This window comes from Aquila chrysaetos, chromosome 11, assembly GCF_900496995.4.
Source record: "Aquila chrysaetos chrysaetos chromosome 11, bAquChr1.4, whole genome shotgun sequence".
Lineage (NCBI taxonomy): Eukaryota > Metazoa > Chordata > Aves > Accipitriformes > Accipitridae > Aquila > Aquila chrysaetos.
The window spans coordinates 15,303,922-15,324,198 of NC_044014.1; the positions used below are offsets into that span (position 1 = coordinate 15,303,922).

Sequence of the window (20,277 nt, forward strand, 5' to 3'; positions counted from 1 at the left end):
CGTGGCTGTCCTCCAAGACGTGGCTGGCTAATAGCTCTATATCCTTTACTACTGCTCTACAGCTTTTGTTACCGCTATCTTTATACCTTCGCCAATCCTCACAGCACCTTTATTCTCCCCGTGCACCTTTCTGTATCTGTAGGTACCTTAGAGGCAGCTGCGAAGCAGTGCAAATAGGTGAAGTTCAAGGGCTGTCTTATCAAGGATCTTGACCTGTGTACTAAGCACACTGAAGATCTGTCTCATTCCTGAGTTGCAGCTACATCTGTGGTCATGCGAAGCCTTGTACGTATGTGTGAGCCGGCATGTATTCAATAGTCCACTTCTTTGCTGGAGCAGTGTCCTGCTTTTTAATCAGAATAGAGAAGAAATTAGCTATAGAGTGCTGAGAGGATAGGACGAGCGCTCCTGCGTGTTGCATTTCTCATTTACATACCTGAGAGTTTATTCCAAAATCAATATTCACAACATACCTTTTAGGAGATCACATATAGTCAAGGAGCTGGCAAGCAGACAAACAAATGACTATCCACTGAGAAAGGAGGAGAGCAGTTGGTATTCTCATGAATCAGTGCTTCCCACAGTGAACAATATTTCACTTGTCCTGTTACTGTGATACTACTTTTTGTGACATCCCCCCGAGAAGTCAATTACAGTCAACTGAAAAGGTAAATATAACAGTCATGTATGAAATGCTGTGTTGGCTTAATACATGCATCGTGAGTCTCTCCTGGCATTTACTGAGGTGATAAAATATGGGTCTTGAAATAATTTAAACCCCTCCATCCTGTCATACACAAAACCTCCTCTTTTACACTAGGTGAATGATGAAAATCACTGAAGATAAATATCTGAGGTGAGACTATCTGCTTGGGCTAAAGGCAGAAGTTACAGAAGAGAAGTCTCAGTGTCTGCATGAAAGATGTGGGCCAAGACAGGTGAGGTCTGAATCAGCCTTCACGTACGCTTACCAGCACTGAACTTCATTTTAACTAGTTTCAAGACCTAGTGTTGTTGCTCAGGGTTTCAAGTAAATGTATCATTTTAGTGTTGTTGTCAGTCATCAATTATTCAAAGTGCTTGTAGGACATATAGCAAGCGGAAAACAACAGGGAACACGTTGTTTAATGCTTGGATGCCTGTTATGTGCATTCTTTGTACCGACACTTCTTTTCTGGTTGCCATGCCTCCAAAAATGCAGAGAAACTGAGTAATACTCAGAGAGAACAGATGTGTTATGACCAGAAGGTTGTAGAGATGGTTCCATGAAACGATGGGACGGTAAAACACTTTCATTAGCGATAGATGCCCTCTGCAGAAGGTGTTTTCTCTCTTCCTATTAGAAAAATCAGGGGGAAAAAATCTATTAAACTGGAAATAAGACAATTGCAATCCAGCGGGGCTTTGGTGGAAGTGCACAGTTACCCCCCGGCACACGACACCCACAACCGCACTCGGGTTTCACGCCGAAAAGGCATTTTCCGGGCCGTGGGTATTTTTGCAGCGTTTCTTTTTTTTAAATTCCGCACTACACCTCCCGGCACGCCCCGCTCCCGGCGCGCCTTCCCGTCAGGCGCCGCGCGGGGCCCAGACTACACTTCCCAGCAGGCACCGCCGCCGGAGGAATACATCACCCAGGCGGCGCCGCGCCGCCCTTCCGCGCATGCGTCGCCGAGGGCTGGGCTGTTGCTCCCTGACGGGTGGCTGCGGCGGGTCCTCGCCATGGAGTCCTACGACGTGATAGCGAACCAGCCCGTCGTGATAGACAACGTGAGTGCGGGCGGCCGCGCGTCCCGGGGGCTCGGAGGGCGGGAAGGGCCCGTGAGCCACAATCCCTTTGTCATCGGGGACGGCCGCGCCCCGCCCGCCACCCCCCCCCCCCCCCCCCCCCCCGCCGGCCTAGCCGCCGCCTCGGGCCTTCGTACAGCGTCGTACGTTGCGTCCTCGCGGGCCGCCGCCGGGGCGGGGCCGCCGCGGTTCGGCGCACCGCGATTGGCTGAGGTGCCTGCCTGTCACCCGCCGGAGGGCCGCTGCCCCTCGCTGGCGGGGAGCGGCCCCCGCCGCCGCCGAGGTGCTTGCTGCCTGGGAGGGGCGGGGTGACGCCATTGGCTGGGGCGGCTGCCAGTCAGCGGGGGAGCCCGCCGTTACCTGCCGAAGCGGGGCGCGTCCCGCCCCGCTGTCGCGGAGAGCACCTGTGCTCATTGGCAGCTAGAGCTGTCCGTCAGGCGGGGCTGCACCCCGGCTCTGCGGCCCCGCCTTGTCCCTCTTTGTGCCTGGGGGACAATGGCGGCTGGTGGGCCCGGCCTTGGCCAGAGTCCCAGCATGCTCTGGGGGCAGGCCTTGGCCGGACCCCCAGCATGCTCCGGGGGTGTCTGCTCTTCTCTGTTGGACCATGCTAGTGATGATACCCTGCAGCCAACCTCCCCATCACAGGCTGCTCCCTGACAGGCCCAGCGAAAGGGGGACGGTCACCCCCAGTAGCAGCCACTTCCTCCCAGAGCATCCAGCCTAGCGGTCACAGCAAGGGAGTGCCGGTGCCCAAGGCATGGATTCCCATGCTGAAGCCCACAGGAGGCAGAGCTCCTAAAGGAACTGCTCCCAGAGTGGGTTGCATCAGCTGTAATTTGACAGTGGGGTGTGGTGTCACAGATGGCTGCTCTTAGCTGATAATGTTTCTTGTTAGCTCAAAGCAGACCTTCAACCTGTGTGGGTAACAGCTCAGTTTGAGATGAATGAGAGTGATTGCATGCCTTGTTGAGATACTACTGGGTCCAGTTCTGATTAGCCCCATCCATGCTGGCATCCCAAGAGAAAGGACCATCCAGGAAGGGGTGGGAGGGCATATCTTGGAGGGAGCCTCCTTCAGTGTGGTGAGTCACAAATTCATGCTCCTCCCTTCTGTCCTCTACTGCCAGTGATTCAGATTTTGTTGTTTTGAAGGGTCAGTGTTGTACTGTCTTCTTTCTCCATAATCTTAATTTCTGCTGAATCTTTTTGCCATATGACATGTGGACTTGCTGGCTTAGCGCTTCTCAAACTATTGCTTTTTTTCCCATAAGCTGAATGATTGTAGGTCTTCTCAGATCAAGCCAATTATTCTTCTGACCTCTTCTTTATTATTGATCCCAATTTCCTCCCTACGATTTGAGCTCTCTGATACAGTTTTGGTTTTGTGTCTTCCCCTGGAATCACAGCAGAGAGATTTAGGTTAGACATTGAAGGAGAATATCTAATGGAAAGGGAGATTAAGCAGTAGAATTGACTACGTAGAGAAAAATGTTATCGTCTTTACTGAAGACATTAAAGAATAAGTTAGGTTGATTGTTCTTAGAAATGACTGGAGTAGCACTGACCCTGCTGTGGTGTTGAGTGATTAGCTAACCATTAAAGTTATTCCCAGGCAGTCTGGTACTGTGAGGATGGGTTTGTTGTGCTATAGTCATATAATAGCAGCTTATATCTAATTTCAGCATGTCCTTTTGTTATTTAGTGCTATGATTGCCGCCTCTGCTTCAGACCTGAAGAAGGGCTCGTCTGCCAGCAACTGACTCTTGTTTCTTTTCTCATTTTATCAGCTGGTCTTATAAAAGCTAATTCTTCTTGCCTCTCTTATAAATTAGTTCCCCCCCCCCCCTTCCCCTCCCTGTACAAGTCGTCGAATGAAGCAGTTGTTGTGACATCTGCCTTTAACGCTGGCAGGCTGTCAGCCAAGGAACCTTGTGGTGACACTGCATTTTTGGTACTCTTCTGAGTTCAGGCAGGACGGGAAGTGGAGCTGCACAGAGCAGGTACTGCTGTTCCTGCTGCTTCATTACTGCTTTTCCTCAGAGAGCTGCAGGCACCTTTTCAAGGCTGAGTGTTATCCCGTCTCATGTATGCGTGTGTGTGGGAGGGTGGGGAGGGGGAAATGAGATACTGAGCTAGTGAACAAGCCAGACCCGCCCCCCCCCCCCCCCCCCCCCCCCCCCCCAGTCCCAGCCCTGCTCTGATATCTCAGTGTGTTCCAAAAGGACATTAAGGTATATAGCTAAAAACTCAACAAGGAGGTGTTTTTCTCTTACCAAACAGCATGCTCAGCTGCATGTTTTCAGCAGGGAGAGTTTTGGAATATACAGTGAGAGGTTGGAGCTGTACATCAGCACAACCTTAATACTCGTTTAGTAAGTAATTTTTAAGAGTTACATTCCCATCTTGCACTCCAACAAGCCCTCTCTGAAATAAATGGTCTGAGAGCCCTGATGAACATAATGCACATGCAGCTGTGGCCTAAGCAAGTGCAAATTCCTTGACCTCCATGGAATTGTCTCTGTTTACATAAAAGAGGATAAAATTTGGCTTTGTAGTCTAAGTGGTGGCATTTAAACAGCTGAGCTGTCAGTAAGGGCCATTGTGTCTTTGGCTTGTTCTGGAACTTATAAAATGTGTATCAAATAAAATAGTTTTACAATATGAAATGTGCACTCCCCATAAAAAGTGCTACACAGCAGATTGACTCTTGGTGATTTCCATTTAAATTTGAGTCCTAAATGCATCAAGATGAATGAATCAATAACTGACTAGCTACAGAACTAGCGGGAGAGGCATGTTCAGTTACTTCAAGGTACTCACGAGAATTTTCCATGAGATTATCTTTCTTGACCTTTACATTTGACATGTAGTTTTTCTTTCTTCTTTTATTCTTTTGCTCAGATTAAACAAAAAACAAACCAACCAAACAAAACAGGATGAAAGCCCAGCCAGGATAGTTACTGGTGGAAGGGCGTTAATTTTTAAATTTGTTTAAGTTCTAATAAATCAGAGTTTGTAGCAGAAGGGAGGATGCATGTTTTTTTGCTTATCTGAAACAAAGATGAAAAACAGGTCTTTACTTTAAACCTTCTGAATCAGCCAGGGTTATTTCAAAATTTAAACCTTTTCCTCTGATTGTACAGGAATCTCAAACTGGTCGAAAATAAATAGATTGACTCGGTGCACATGTATCTTCAAAGAAGTAAAATGGTTTCAAGAAAAATTGAATAGGTCAGAAAGTGCTGTGAGGTCTTTGTAGTGTGGACATAGCAAACAGCTGTGCTTGGTTTATTCCCAGGCACTTGGAAGCACAACTGTATTGAAGTCCCATCCTACTGGCGCATTCAAAACAGTCATTCGTCTTTGACTCCAGCTGGGAGTTCTGAACTACCGACACATTCAGTTAACTTTGAACTTCAATATGTAAATCTTAAAATACATAAATTGCTGGGAATGTCACCAGGACACACTGGGTAATTTTTGGCATGGCATAAGGAAGTTTCGATCTCTGTATTAAAATAGGAGCATCATTGTTCTCCTGAAGCCACTTCCCAGCAGTGGACTGTGCTGGCAGCAAGATCAGTCGTTATCTTGAATAATATAGTCAATAAGCACAATATTCTGATGTGGTTATGTTACCGTGTTTGATTCAACTTTTTTGCTACAAGGCTTGACAAAGGATGGTATTATTTCCCAGGTATAGAGTTGTTTATAAGGTATGATAAGGAAAATCAGAATAGTGGTTTTGTTTTATTTGTTGCTTCACTTTGAAGTGAATAGCCAGAAGAGAGTCTGTCTAAAGGGAAGTCTTTTTAACACTTCACGGGCCACTTTGTCACACTGGTACATGTTAGGGTAGACTTTGGGATGCAACTGGAGCCAAGTCCCTCTTGCCCAGAGGGAGTAGTCCTGCCCAGGTGCCAGCTTGGGTGTGCTCCTTGAGCCAGCCTGGCTGCAGACATTTGTCAGGAGGCAAGGATTCGAGCGATCTATCTTTTATATCTTTTATAACTAGTTAGGTCTGTTTGCAGAGTGTTCCTGATACTCCTCCCTTACAGATGCATCCTGGCAAATCTGACTGTAGGTTTTGAGGCAGGAGTGCCCCTGCCCTGGTGGCAGAGCACACATGCTCTGTGCAAAGCCCGGCACCTTGGCTGAAACTGCTGATGAAAGTAGTTTGGGAATAAGGCGCTGGACTGACTGTGAACTGGCGAGGCTGGGGCCACCCTGCATTCCTTTCTGCTGAGCCTGCTCTGGCTGGTAACCTCTGGCACTGGAACTGGGCAGCATCAGAAACCGCTGCAGCCAGAGCTTGTCTGGCAGAGCCCTGAGCAGCTCATTTGGCCTCAGTCTCCAAGTGAAAGCAGTGATGCTGACCAAAGCAGAAGTGGTGGAAAGGGGAAAGCAGTGGAGGAGCTGCATTGCTACTCATTTTAAAATGCTCTGGGGCAGCCAAAATGTCTTTTTGGCCTCAAAAACAGAGCAGTCCTGCTGCAGAGCCCTTGAGAGTGAACAGGCACTTCACAGGTCACAGGTTTCAGTGCAAACTCACATGCTTTGCTCCAAGTACAGGGTAAAGCCAAACTGCTCCTCTTTCTGCAGAAAAGCTTGCTCCCGTGGTAGTCTGGGATAACCAGTGAAATGGCTTATCCGAGGAGAGCCTATGAAAGTCCGCTCCTTAGCAAAACTTGGGTGTTCCTGCAAACTGCTCATTGTTTCAAGATGTCATTCCCTTGTGCAAGGAGAGGAAATGGAGGAGGGGAAGAAGTCAGCACAGATCCAAGTTGATGATGGGGTTCCCAGGATGCTTCCGGATGATACCAACGGGGACGGGAGCTGTGGGGCCAGATGCCTGGCACTGACTCCCTGCCAGGGCCTCCCTGCGGCTGCTTTTACCCGCTCTGGGTTTGCTGCTTGTGCTGTTTTGAATGTTGCAGAAGGCTTTTTGGATTTGTGCCTTTCTGACTGCCATACTTAATCTTTTCTTCCTTGTCCCTTCTAAACAAGCCCTATCCTGTCAGCTGCTCTTCCTGCCTCCAGCCCTTCCCCTTGCAGTGTGACTGGCACCTTTGTTCTTTCCAGACCCCAGTCTGGGTTCATTTCCAGTGTCTTTTCTGATCACGTTTCTGCAACCTGCCTCCTTAGCATTGGCTAGTTTATCCACCACGTGATCTTTTCCCTAGTCTCTGCTCCAGCCTGTTTCACACAGTCCTTTCCTACTTCCTTTTCTGACTTTATCCACCCTCCCTCCATCCTTTCCAAATCTGCTTCTTCTGAGAGGCCTACAGCCTTCATCCTCCCCCTTTTAGCAGTGGGCTCTGAAGCTGGCAGGGTTCGGTTGCTCTTGCTTGGCTTTCTGGAGTGCTGTCCTCCACCCAGAGAGTATTTAAGATCAACAGAAAACTGCAGAGCTTGGATTTAGCCTCCTGCACCCCTAGCAATAGCACTGGGTAGAAAAATTCTTCTCTGTACAGAGCAGCATTTGGGTGTGTACATGGAGCAGTACCAGGACGCTCCTGGGTGTTTGTGCCCTGTGTGATATGTCGCTGCTAGGCAGGTGCCAGTTACTCCCCTCTAGTGGCCAAGCTGGCCTGCTGGCACCTTCCCATCCCCAACCCCGCCTGGCAAATCAATCCCTGGGGAGCTTTATTACTAGTAAAAAGAGGAGGATCTGGCAGTGCTGATGTACTTTGCTACTCCTTTACAACTTGTGAAGATGCCTGAATGAATGATAAGCTCATGTTTTCATCTTTGCTCCTACAGGGCTCGGGTGTGATTAAAGCAGGTTTTGCAGGCGATCAAATACCGAAATACTGCTTTCCAAACTAGTAAGTATTCTGCTGGTCTTGGTAAGTTCTTAGTACCGTGTAACAATTCTTTGATACATAGAGGGGAAGAATGGTCCAATTTTGTAACTGGAGAAATTAGTTATTCTTTTTCTGCCTGCTGCACAGAAGTATCAGGGAGGGGAGATCTCTGCTATTAAGTACTTTGAGATTTTTGGGAGGGGGGTGACGCACCATAAAAGGTGACATATCACTTTGTCAGGCTCAACACCCAACCAAAGCTGTAGGATCCTTTAGTCTTGAGACATGAGGAAAAGGACAAGGAAAAAGACAAAGATGGGCTGAGAAGTGTGAAGACCTCTGTATTTCTTTGATGTGTGGTCTGATGTCTTGATTCCTGCCAAACTTCCTTGGAAGTTTTCTGAGAGTTTTACTGGAAGGAGGTCTGCTGGATCAGGAACTCTGAATACGGCTTTTATTTTCAATGGGGTGGGTTTTTAATGAGTATATTTGTGTTCTGAGCAATGTGTTCTGTATGGTGAGGTGGGTTATGGGACTATAAACGTCTAATCTGAGAAGCTACCTGAGGTCAGGCAACACCATGTGGATCTATCAGCTCAGACCATTGCTTAGTCTAGCCATGTTCACCCCAGGCACTGTTGGAACAAGTAAGTCTGAATCATCTGAGAAAGCGTGGCCAGACTCAGCTGGCTTATATCCTGCCACTTCAGAACTGTCTACAGTCTGTTCCCTTCACCTCTGATTCTGAGATTAGCTCAGAGCAAACCTGGGTCTGTCTGCACCTGGTAGTGCCCCCAGACCCGCCCATTGCTTCAGAAAGTACTGGTTAAGACAGAGAGGAACACAAAGTAGTTAATCCTTGGGTGCATCTGAGCTCTCTCGCTAGAAGCACTTATACTCTTGCCTCTGTTCTAGTGTGGGCAGACCAAAGCACATTCGTGTTATGGCTGGTGCTTTAGAAGGGGACATTTTCATTGGTCCAAAGGCAGAGGTAAGAAAACCTGTATACTGCACTTCTCCATATATCTCAGTATCCTGCTGTAAGGAGGGGCTGTAGCAGTTATGCTTAAAAGGGCTGTGGTTCCTTGGTATCAGCATATAGATCTGAAGAGCAGAATAGGTTGTCACTTTTAAGTGTGTCCAAGGTGGAGTGGGAAGCTCCATGAAATTCTTGTGCCAACCTTCTGACCACAGACCTTTTTTCCAAGTCCTTCTATATCTCTCCTTTTTTTCTAGGCTACTTCTAGGTCTGTATGGTTAAATCCCCATCCTTTTGACTGGGAACTTCAGAAATGGACCCTGCTTGCCTTTTATCTCCCTGGTGTGGGCAAGAAGCTTGGTTTCCACAGTCCTGCTTTTGTCAGCATGTAGTTGTATGGTCTCACATTTCTTGTGAGCCCTCCGAACTACATTCCCCAATGCCACCCTGTTATGTTTTGTATCATGACTGAGCTGGTAGAACAAAGATACCATTTGATAGCTGTCTGTATGTTGGCTTGAAAAGTGTTAGGATGGAATGTGCTCTGCAACCGCCAGACTTTCCTGCTTGGTATAAAAAGGCCTTGTTTAATCTCGTGAATACTTCTCTGGCAGAGATGTTTGTGATTAATGTTCAGTTTTTGCCCTACATGCTAGAGATAAGTTGTCTTTTAGTGGCATCAAAAAAAGTGAGTCTGACATTAAATCATAGTCATCGTGCTCAGAAATGTTATTGTTTGAGTCTGACAGGTATGCTCTATTGTCCTTTCTGTTTGCTCAGGAGCACAGAGGTCTCCTCTCGATCCGATACCCGATGGAGCATGGCATAGTGAAGGACTGGAATGACATGGAGCGCATTTGGCAGTATGTGTATTCAAAAGACCAGCTTCAGACATTCTCAGAGGAGGTGAGATACCTCATTACGTAATGGCATAGGCATCCTTCAGTATGTGTGTAACACCAGGAGCTTTGGAACTCCAGGAAAGATTTGGGACTTTTCTTTTGCTCTTCTTTCTAAACGTGTCTGTTGTTAAATTAGGTTCTTTTACCTCTTGGGAGATATTGCACAAGAAGTGTCCAAGCAGAATTCCTCCCCAGATCTAATGTTCTGGCCTGACAGAAAATCTGACTTTCAGCATTTGTTATTCACACTCTCTCTAATGATCGTGCTCTAGGCCAAGTGCTTCTAACTTTTCCTGTTCTGCCTGCACATCAGGCGTATCCACTCAGCAGTGACGTGATTTGAAGTAAGGAAGGAGAAAACCACAATCCTGTGGTCTGGAATGAGCTGACCAAAAAATTATTAAATGACGGAGAGCAATAGGTTGTATAAGTGGAGTAGGAATATTTCTCCCTGCGCGTGCTAAGACCGTATGCCTTCACCCTTTCTTAGAGTCTGTGTATTTTGGCTAATCTGACTGACCTTTGACACTGAGAGTCATCTTGTTCATCCTTCAGGGGGCAGGGTTGCTCACAGAGTAGATTTCCTAACACTTCATAACTACACCAGAACCCTGCTGGTCTTCCAACTTAATAGAGGTTATTCACAGTCTAATGCAGCTTAGTACCTGAAATTATTTCCTTCTACATGTCCCTTTGCACTAGTGGTTCCTAAAGTGAATAAATAAGCAGAAATTTTCAGGAACACACATCTAGCTGCCTCCTGGTTATTGCAGCACAGCTCCTTCTTTTCTTTACCAGCATCCTGTGCTGCTGACAGAAGCACCCCTAAACCCACGCAAGAACAGAGAGCGTGCTGCTGAGGTGTTTTTTGAGACCTTCAATGTGCCAGCACTATTCATCTCCATGCAAGCTGTGCTTAGCCTGTAAGTGTCTTTCATCTTTGATTTGTGCTTGTGAAATGTTGCCATGAAATCCATTTTTTCACAAACCAAAACAAAACCTGTGGAAGACCACACTGATGTCTGACTTACCCCTTTTCAAGCAAGAACTGAAACTCAATTTTAATTTCTGTAATAAAGAGTTTACAGGAGTTTGCTGAACTATGATGAGAACTAGGTTTTGGGGTTTTTTTTAGCCCCTGTTCATGGGAAATCTCTGCTCCCCGAGTTGAGCCTGGATGTGCTGCATGCTTGGGGTCACTTTGAATTGCTCGTTCTGACTTGATTGTTTGCCCCTTTGCTAGCTACGCAACTGGGAGGACTACAGGAGTGGTGCTGGACTCCGGGGATGGCGTTACCCATGCAGTTCCCATCTACGAAGGCTTTGCCATGCCCCACTCCATCATGCGGATTGACATTGCTGGCCGTGATGTCTCACGCTACCTGCGTCTCTATCTCCGAAAGGAAGGCTATGACTTCCACACAACCTCCGAATTTGAGATTGTCAAGACCATCAAGGAGGTGATGCACTGTCTGTTTCTGTGTTTATCCAAGAAGGGATTCCTGCCCAAGGGAAGTTGTGACTTGTGGAATCCAGTGGAAAGTGCTAGCCTACCTAGCTCCACAGCTCATTCCTTTATCTACCCAAGGGAGACTAGGGCCACTAAGATGATGAAGGACTGGAGCATCTCTCATGAGGAAAGGCTGAGAGAGCTGGGACTGCTGAGCCATGCGAAGAGTAGGTTGCAGAGGTTCTCATCAATGTATATAAATGTCTGAAGGGAGGATGCAGAGAAAACAGAGCCAGGCTCATTTCAGTGATGTCCAGTGACAGGACAAGATGCACAAACTGAAGCACAGGAGGTTCTGTCTGAACATAAACTTTTTTACTGTGAGGGTGATGAAGCACTGGCACAGGTTGTCCAGAGAGTTGTGGAGTCTCCATCCTAGGTGATATTCAAAAGGCATCTGGACATGGTCCTGGGCAACCTGTTCTAGGTGACCCTGCTTGGATGGGGGGCAGGACAAGATGACCTCCAGAGGTCACTTGCAAACTCAGCCATCCGGTATTCTGGGAGGCTTACAGTCAAGGTTGCATCTAATCCCTATTGAGGAGCTGTTAACATGGAGATGAAGACAGGCTGGTAGTTCAGAATCTGATCGGCTTTTATCTGTGCTGCAGTTTCTCAGGGTCTGATGATCTCTTTCACTAGTGTTTGTTTACCCTTCAGGGCAAGGGTCTGTAAAATCCATGGGAGGTAGGGATCACAAGTGGGATATTGCAAGTTGCTTCCATCCCTCTGTGAAAGAATTCACTCACAGCATTCACGTTTACAGAAGTTTCCCCTTTTTATAGGGTCTGCAGTGTTCAGTGACCTTACAGCTACACAGCAGTTTGGAAAGCAGTGATTAACATCCCTAGTAAAGCAGTTACCTTGGCTTCCGTTGTGTGCCAAGAGAGGAGGACAGAGGTGGGACACTGAATAGTGGCTCAGAGCTGGTGACTGCTCACAGCAGCTTTGCAGCATCGCTGTGCTCACATAGACAGGTTGCTCTCTGATTTCAGCAACACTGTGTGACTCAGGGCTGCCTGTGCATCTGTGCCTTCAGTACATGGGGTCAGTCCTCAGATCAGTACTGGCTGTGATTGCCGTGTGCTGATGCCTGGCAGTTGTTGCCATGCTGCAGGACCCCATCACAAGCTATGATTGCCACAGATAACTCTGGGCTGAGCCAGCAGCCTGTGCCAGGGCTTCAGAGTGTTTAATGAGCTATTCCTGAGCCTGTGACCTACCGGCAAAGGACCATAATGGAAATAGTTTGCTTGTTCTGCATGACTATAGCTCAGTGTGGCTGTGCTGAGGGAGCGGTGCTTGTGCTTCATGTCACGGTACAGCTGAATGGCTTCCGCCTGTCGCCCAGAGCAGGAGACTTCATAGGGTTGTAGGTTTTAACCCAGTAGCTGCTCTTTGTTTTACAAGTGCTGATTGCTGAATGAGAGAAAAAGCTGACGTGCAGATACTGCAGCATCTGTAGACCAGAAGATCTAGTGATCAGAGGCTTGCTGGAGAACTCTCTGCTTCAGAAGCAGCCTGTTTTGTACCAAGCATCAGTTGCAGTGCAATTGCAATGGCCTTATGGGACAAAGCAAGAGGCTTGTACTCTTCATAAATGGCCAATGCTCCCTTTGCATCTTGGGTGATGAAACTATTAAAAAATGTTGTGCTGGCTGTTAAACACAACGTCTTGCACCAGTGCAGTATCTCCTCTGGACTATAGACTTAGGGAAACAAAGAGCAGGGGAAAGTGAGCCAAGTCCTGCTTTGCATACTGACTACCCTCACCAGTGAGACTGCTGAAGAAGCGAGGAAACAACCTGATGTTCGCTCTACAACTTATACTTTTTGCTTTACTTTAAGACTAGTTTTAGCTGGGGGAAGTTTTGCAGATTTCTAGGATATATGTACCTGGAACTTGCAGTGAGATTTCTGTTGATGTTGGTGCCATTTTTTATTTGATTTGCAAATCTGAGGGCCTGAGTGTGGCTTCTTATGTTTGCAGCTTTCTTGCCTTTGGAGAAGTTTGGATATGCAGCCTGAATGCACCATGGCAAGCACAAAGCTGAGATCCTGTACATGGGAGTTTCTCAGTCTCAAAAGCTGCTTGTGATCTGTTGGAGTCTGTCTGACTGGCTTGGGTTTTTTTTTTTTAAGGGGAAAAATTTAGGAAAGAAATTTGGGGATGTTGAAAAGTCTAGAGAAGAAATTACCTTAAAAGGGGAACCGTTAATGCCAATTTAGTGCAAACATTGTTCTCTGTTTCTTGGTTTACTGTGAGGGCAAACACCCTCAGGTTCCCCAGAGAGGTTTGTAGATTCTCCATCTGTGGAGGTACTCCAAACACAACTGGACATGGTGTTGAGCAGCCTGCTTTAACTGACCCTGCCTGAGCAGGGGGATTGGACTAGATGATCTCAGGAGGCCCCTTCCAACCTAAACATTTCTGTGATTCTGTTTAGACTTTTTTTAATCTCCAAATGATGACAACTTGAAATAGCAAAAACACGGGGTGCTGGAGCGGTTTGAAAAGTCAGAGTATTTTGTTTCCTGTAACTTAAAATCTAGGTGGGCAATGGGAAGTGAGCAGCTTGGATCATGTTAAGGAATTTTTGCTGTTAGCTATTAGTTATCATTTACCCTGTTGAAATGTAATAGTGGGCTTTCTTCATGCTCCTAATCTGTTGCAAAGTTACCTGAGCCCACCTTTATACAAGGTTAATGTCACTAAAGGTGTTTCAGGTGTGTGTTTTACTTTGCCCTACAGTAGGTTGGAAGTGCTTACAGGATAGTTACCCCATCTGTGCTAGAGAGAGGTAACTTCTAAGCAGCGAGAGCGAGCTGGAAGAGAGAGGTGAGCAGCAGCTAGAGGGGGTGTGAGCATCCTTAATATCTCTAATTGTCACATGGAGCTGTAGCATGAATAGGTATTTTACCTGATGTGAACCCAAAAGGTCTCTCCCCAGCACAAAATATTGTTGAAATTGGTCTCCCCAAAGGGATACATGGATTTTTTGTTAGTGAAAAAAGTATTTTATCAGAGGCATTTGGGTTTACCCTTCTCATCTCCCTCTCCCTGACTGTTTCCTCTCCAGCGTGCCTGCTACCTGTCAATAAGCGCCCAGAAGGATGAGACTCTGGAGACTGAGAAGGCTCAGTACTACCTGCCAGATGGAAGCACTATTGAGGTTTGTAAGAACCACACTCAGAGGATTCCTAATGTGAAGCACAGGGTTTCCAGAATAGCCTTCTGCCTAGTGATGGGAAATTTAATGCGGTGTTAGGTGGGAGGAGATAATTTTAAAAGACCAGAAGTCATCCCAGGCTGTTGACTGGGCACTAGAATTTTTAGGGGAAGAAAACATTATTAGAAACCTCACAACTTCTACTGGAAGTCCTGTGTAAGGATACAGCATGACCATGGGGGACTCTGAGCTGTTTGAGTGCAGGCTCTGATCTGGCAAATCTTTATGTAGATCAGCAACAGAGTGTGGGTAGTTACCAGTTCACTGTAAATTCAGCAGTGGTTTTGTGTGTGGCTTTTGTCCTGCCTAGAGGTGCAGAAACAATTGCTTTGAAGAGTGAGTTAGGAATACTCCTCAAAAGACTGAGCCCATTACAGAGTGGTTGAAGAAGAGGAAATACAGGTCTTAACTGCAGCACCAGGGGTGGATCTGCTCCCTTTTCTGCCAGTGACCTGCTGTATGGGGCTGAGCAAGTTTCTTAATCTCTTTCATCTACAAAATGGAAATAGCGCCTTTTCTGGGAGCAGTAGACCAAACTGGCGTTCACTTGGGAGCTAGTGATGCAGCATCAATGTCCAGGAAACTTCCTGACTCTTGTGGTTTAACCCCAGCCAGTAACTAAACACCATGCAGCTGCTCACTCACTTCCCCCCCACCTGGTGTGATGGGGGAGAGAATCGGGGAAAAAACAAGTAAAACTCATGTGCTGAGATAAGAACAGTTTAACAGAACAGAAAGGAAGAAAATAATAATGATAATTACAACAATAATAAAATGACAATAATAAAAAGGATTGGAATATACAAAACAAATGATGCACAATGCAATTGCTCACCACTCACCAACCGATGCCCAGTTAGTTCCCAAGCAGTGATTCCCCCCCAGGCCAACTTCCCCCAGTTTATATACTGGGCATGACATCACATGGTATGGAATATCCCTTTGGCCAGTTTGGGTCAGCTGTCCTGGCTGTGTCCCCTCCCCACTTCCTGTGCCCCTCCAGCCTTCTTGCTGGCTGGGCATGAGAAGCTGAAAAATCCTTGACTTGGTCTAAATACTACTTAGCAACAACTGAAAACATCAGTGTGTTATCAGCTTTATTCTCATACTAAATCCAAAACATAACACTATACCAGCTACTAGAAAGGAAATGAACTCTACTCCAGCTAAAACCAGGACACTGACTCTCAAGGTTCACCTAAGAAAGGTAGGCCCAAACTGTAGACAGTGAACAGAGCCACACTGCTCTCTCTTGCCCTCTGTGCTAACTTCTCCCCTTGCAGATTGGCTCTGCCCGTTTTCGAGCCCCGGAGCTCCTGTTCCGGCCAGACCTGATAGGGGAGGAATGTGAAGGACTCCATGAAGTGCTTGTTTTTGCCATTCAAAAATCAGACATGGACCTGAGGCGAACGCTGTTCTCCAACATCGTGCTGTCTGGAGGCTCCACGCTTTTCAAAGGTTCCTGCCTCTCCTCTTTCAGTGGGCTGTGACATACCTGATCTCTTGCTTCCTTCTCACGTGAAACTGGGAAGATAACCTAGATCACCCAACTTGTCCTGTGAGATGAGGGCTGTGGGAACTCTGCTCTCTTGGGGGTTACTGTCTAATTTTCTGAGTCCTAGTCATATCCTTCTGGGTATGCAAGATACCTCTGCCCTTGTATATAATTTCTTGGGTTTGGGGGGCTTTTATCTTTTTCCTCTTATCACTCTGCCTGTGTCAGGACTGAATAGCTGTGTCACTTTTGCTGCTCTAGTTCAGGGTAGTTGAGACTGGATACCTAAAATGCTCCTGCATCTCCTGAGGTTCCTTAGGTCTTTGGTATCCGAGAGAGTCCAACAGTCCTGATACTGCATGAAATGTCAGCTACACATGTGCAGAAAACTTTCTACCCATCCCCTCAGAGCTCAGCTGGTCCCCATCAACTTAAAGATATCCTCTGCCAGATCCTGTCAGCCTGTTATCCACAGGTGGACATCTCTGGATAGGTCCTGGTCTTCCCATTCAAACCCTGCTCCCCTGTACAACTGGGCTGGACACAGGAGGAATGCCCAGGGAAGGAGGAGGGAACTGGCCCACCTGTGGTCCTAGCTAAAAATCTCACTTGCTCATCTGAAGTTGCTGCTGAGGGATAGAGCCCATTGTGCTGGTGTTTGAAGTCTGCCTGAGGGAGACAGAATCCTATTACCTCACTGGCTGTGTTCTGTGCCTCTCCAAATTGGTCTCTCTGTGAGATCTGGAGTGGGATATTTGAATAGGACTGCATAGGACATGTCCACATTGTTAGCAGATGGAACTTGGGATTTTGCTGAGAGGCTCACACTACATGGGTTTTTTTGTCTTTTGTAGGCTTTGGTGACAGGCTGTTGAGTGAGGTGAAGAAACTAGCTCCGAAGGACGTCAAAATAAGGGTAGGAGCAGTCTCTCTTGTATTTATCACATACTATGTGTGTTGTTCTGTGGCCTTTAAAGAATGACACTGAGAGTGCAGCTGCCATTTGCTTCAAACCAGAAACTACTTTCCTGAGACAGCCCAACAGTATTTTCTGTTGTGATGAAAACCTGTTTGGTTTCATCACTGAGAAGGCGGCTCCTCTGACAACATGAACCCTGTCCAAGATGCTGGACCACAGTGGCTGTTTTGTGGGGGGCTGCTGGGTGTCTTTCTGGTGGGAGAGATCATACCCATGTTTGTCAGCTGTTAGCCATAGTGAAATGGGGGCAGTGTGCCAGGAGGAGCAGACTGGAGCTTGGGAAGGTACTGACTGATTCTCTCTTTCTCCCAGATATCAGCTCCTCAGGAAAGATTGTATTCCACGTGGATTGGGTATGTACTGCACAGTGACACATCTTGCTGTGGGATGAGGGCTGGGGAGGCGCAGCCTGTCGGCACTCCCACTGTTGTCCTTTCTGGTGCTGCGTGTCAGGGTTTCATGCGATGCTTGGTGTGTTACTGGAGCAGCAATCGGCAGGTCGTTTGGGAGGGGGTGGCTGGTGCCAGGGTCTGTAGTGCCAGCACGTTTGAGGCTAACAGGAGAGGAAGTGACTGTTCAGAGAGCATTTCTGTTGTAGATAACTGGGAGCCACAGCACCTTTCTGACATGAGGAAGTGTCACGCAATAGAAACAGCTCATCTCTGCAGAGATACGATGAGAGTGCCCCCAACATTTTCCTTTAACCCATAACATGCCTGTCTCTCCCCAGTGGTTCTATTCTGGCCTCACTGGACACCTTTAAGAAAATGTGGGTTTCGAAAAAGGAGTATGAAGAAGACGGAGCTCGTGCCATCCAGCGAAAAACCTTCTAGCCCTGGGACCTGTCCTTGGTCTCCTCTGAAGACTCACTTCAGTTCTAAACTCGCTTTTCTGAGTCCGAGTGTCTGAGAGCTGCCTGTGTGTGTGTGTGTGCGCCAGCATGCCCCGATGTCACTGAGCAAAGACAACAGCAGCAGGAGGGTTGTATTAGTACTACTAACTTCTTTTTTTTGTTGTTGTTGTTGTTGTTGGGTTTTTTTTTAAATGGAAAGGAGAAAATACCAATTTGAAATTCTCCAGAATGGCCCATTCCTTTTTCATTTCAGTCCCTTAATTTCTGTATCACAATCACATTTTTCACTGTAAAACAAGCAAGCAAAAACAAAGGGAACAGCTTCTAGAAACTGCCTAGCAAGCCAGAAGGGAGCCAACCACTGCAGACTGCTCACGCAGGCTTTAGTCGGCCTGACTGCAACGCCTGGATTGTTTGGAAACACTTAGCTGAGGCCCCATAGCTACTTTCTTCTTCAGCAGTGTCTTCACCATCAGTAGGTTTTTGAAGTTGTTTTTAATACAGTTTTTGTTAAGAGAAAGCACATTCTCAACGGTTAAGCCCATTTACCCCCACTGTTTTTGGTGTGTGAGTGTGTGTATGCCTGTGTAACTTAGCCTGATGTGTGGGTCTGCACCACAGCTGGAGAAGTTGGTTATAGGACTTAGTTTGTATTGCATGGAGTAGAACAAAGCAAATCTAATCAGCTATCATTGTACTAGGCGGTAATTCTCTTGTATCTTGTTTTAAATACCTATTCTCCTCTGGAAGCAAGTGCCCCAGAATGGGGGTGAAGGCACTTGTGTGTTCCCCTCAACCTGCCAAGATTTACAGTGCTGAGTTCTCATGTTCTTTCTCTGTAAGAGTTGAGGCTGTTTCCCCCTTTCCTGCCATGTCGGGGCAAAGGGAGCATGTATTTGCAGCCAGGCATAATAACTCCTGTGTACTTTATCCATTCTGGGTCAAAATAATAATTGGAAAGGTGCATTGTAATGTAAGAATTGTTTTATTTATTGAAATGTCTGAGGATATCTCAAATACTGACCACAGCACCTGGGAATTACGCTTTGGGTCTTCTTTGAACACCTGTTACCCAGCTGTCCATTGTTTGATGTTAACACTGTTTACAGCACACATTCTTAGCAGTATAGCCAGCCAGCCAGCCCTGCGACACCACCCAGTAACTGCTCTTGAGGGAGTCTCGCTGTTCTCTATCAATACACTACACGAGAGGACAGTAAACTGTACCAGGACGGACGTTGGCGTGAGCAGCAGATCTGTGAGAAGGAAGCTGTCGCGAGGGCTGTGCTCTGCTGTACTGTGTTTGCCTTTCTGCTTGCCCGGTGGCTGCTTTGCTTCTGCTTTTACAGCCATGGGCAGGCCTACAGCTCCGCTTGTGTTGGGGAGTGCCACCGTTTCCTCTTTAGGTTTTTGTTATGCATTATTTGGTGCTCTTTTTTCTCCCCATTGTTGAGTTTCTGCAGTACCTGGCAGTAACAGCAGAGCTGGAGTTGCGCGGTGGCAGTTCCTCCCTGTTCCCCTCCTATCTGTTCATTGCCACACATCACCTTGGGGTCACTCTCAAGCACAGAGGTGGGGTGAGAGCTGGAGGGCTGCTGCAGAGGCGTGGTGAAAGCTGGTGCATTGCCCCAGCTGAGATGAATGTAAACAGCAGTGTGTTGCCCCTGTGGGAACCACATTCTGCAGGCTCACTGCTGGGGGCTCAGAGGGGCTATAGGCAGGCATGGTGGTCTCTTCCCAGCTGAGGCCAGGCTGCATGTTCACCTACCCCCATCGGAGCAGACTGGTTTTTTTTTTAAGCAAGAGCCTGTGAGGTAGAAAGGAGCCATCAATGCTCAGCCACCTTCTGCTGGAAAATCAGTTGCATTCTTGCTGGTTTGCTGCAGTGTGCAGTGGGGAAGCAGCAACCCCCTCTTGGTTGAGCTACCACATGCCCCCCAGGCAGTGCCAGTGATCTCTTCCTCCCCCTCCCAGCCCATCTGCTGCCCTTGCAGAAGCAGCAGTGCTCCATTTTGTAACCTGCAGTGACCAGACAGAAAGGTGCCGTTTAGCATTCCTTTGATCTGCCTGACTGTTCCCTCGCACACTGTCCAAACCATGTTGCCTGGTAGTGCCCAGCATACTTAAATAAAGTCATTCATATACAACCCTCAAGCCTCCCAGCCTCATCTTCCCACATTTGCGTTTTTAAGGAGGTAACTTGTGTTCTTCTCTTGCCTGTGCAGAATTGTTGCTGGCCAACCTGCAAGGAGACACTATCCCTCATCCAGGATTGTGTCCCTGGCCTGGCTTCTGAGGTGAGGGAGGAGAGTCCTGGGCTGCAGCTGTGGTCTGCACTGGTGGTGTCCAAAGCTCCTCCTCTCCCCAGCAACCATTGCATAGTTTCTCACTGCAGACAGGTCCAAGGGCAGCTGAGGTGTGGAGAAGCTGCAAGTGAGGGCTGGTGCAGGCAGCCCTGGCTGAGTGAGGGTGAGGGGGGCGATGCCCTTGTCATTGTGAGAAGAGCTGGTGCCAGCCCAGGCGCTTGCTGAGAACCAACATGGCAAGCTTTGCTCCCAGGGCGGGCCTGGGGACATAGGAAGGTGGTGCCATGCCCAGGCCTGCAACTCTCCTCAGCCTTGTCCCTAGAAGCTGCCGGTGAAGGAAGAAGACAGTCCACTCCCTGGGGCCTCCAGAGCAGCAGGGGCAAGTGCCTCACCTTCCCCCAAAAGGCAGGGGATAACACCAGCCCACT

General features: G+C 47.6%; 1 protein-coding gene across 1 annotated transcript; it reads left to right on the forward strand.

Annotated features, from left to right (window-relative positions):
* Positions 1-1,627: 1,627 nt before the first annotated feature.
* ACTR1A (actin related protein 1A) lies at positions 1,628-19,692 on the forward strand. Its single transcript, XM_030029918.1, has 11 exons — positions 1,628-1,770; positions 7,552-7,616; positions 8,511-8,586; positions 9,355-9,480; positions 10,275-10,399; positions 10,720-10,936; positions 14,067-14,159; positions 15,500-15,674; positions 16,566-16,627; positions 17,003-17,043; positions 17,421-19,692. Exons 1-11 carry the CDS (start codon positions 1,723-1,725, stop codon positions 17,521-17,523), a joined length of 1,131 nt encoding a protein of 376 aa, XP_029885778.1. The 5' UTR covers positions 1,628-1,722; the 3' UTR covers positions 17,524-19,692.
* Positions 19,693-20,277: the final 585 nt, after the last annotated feature.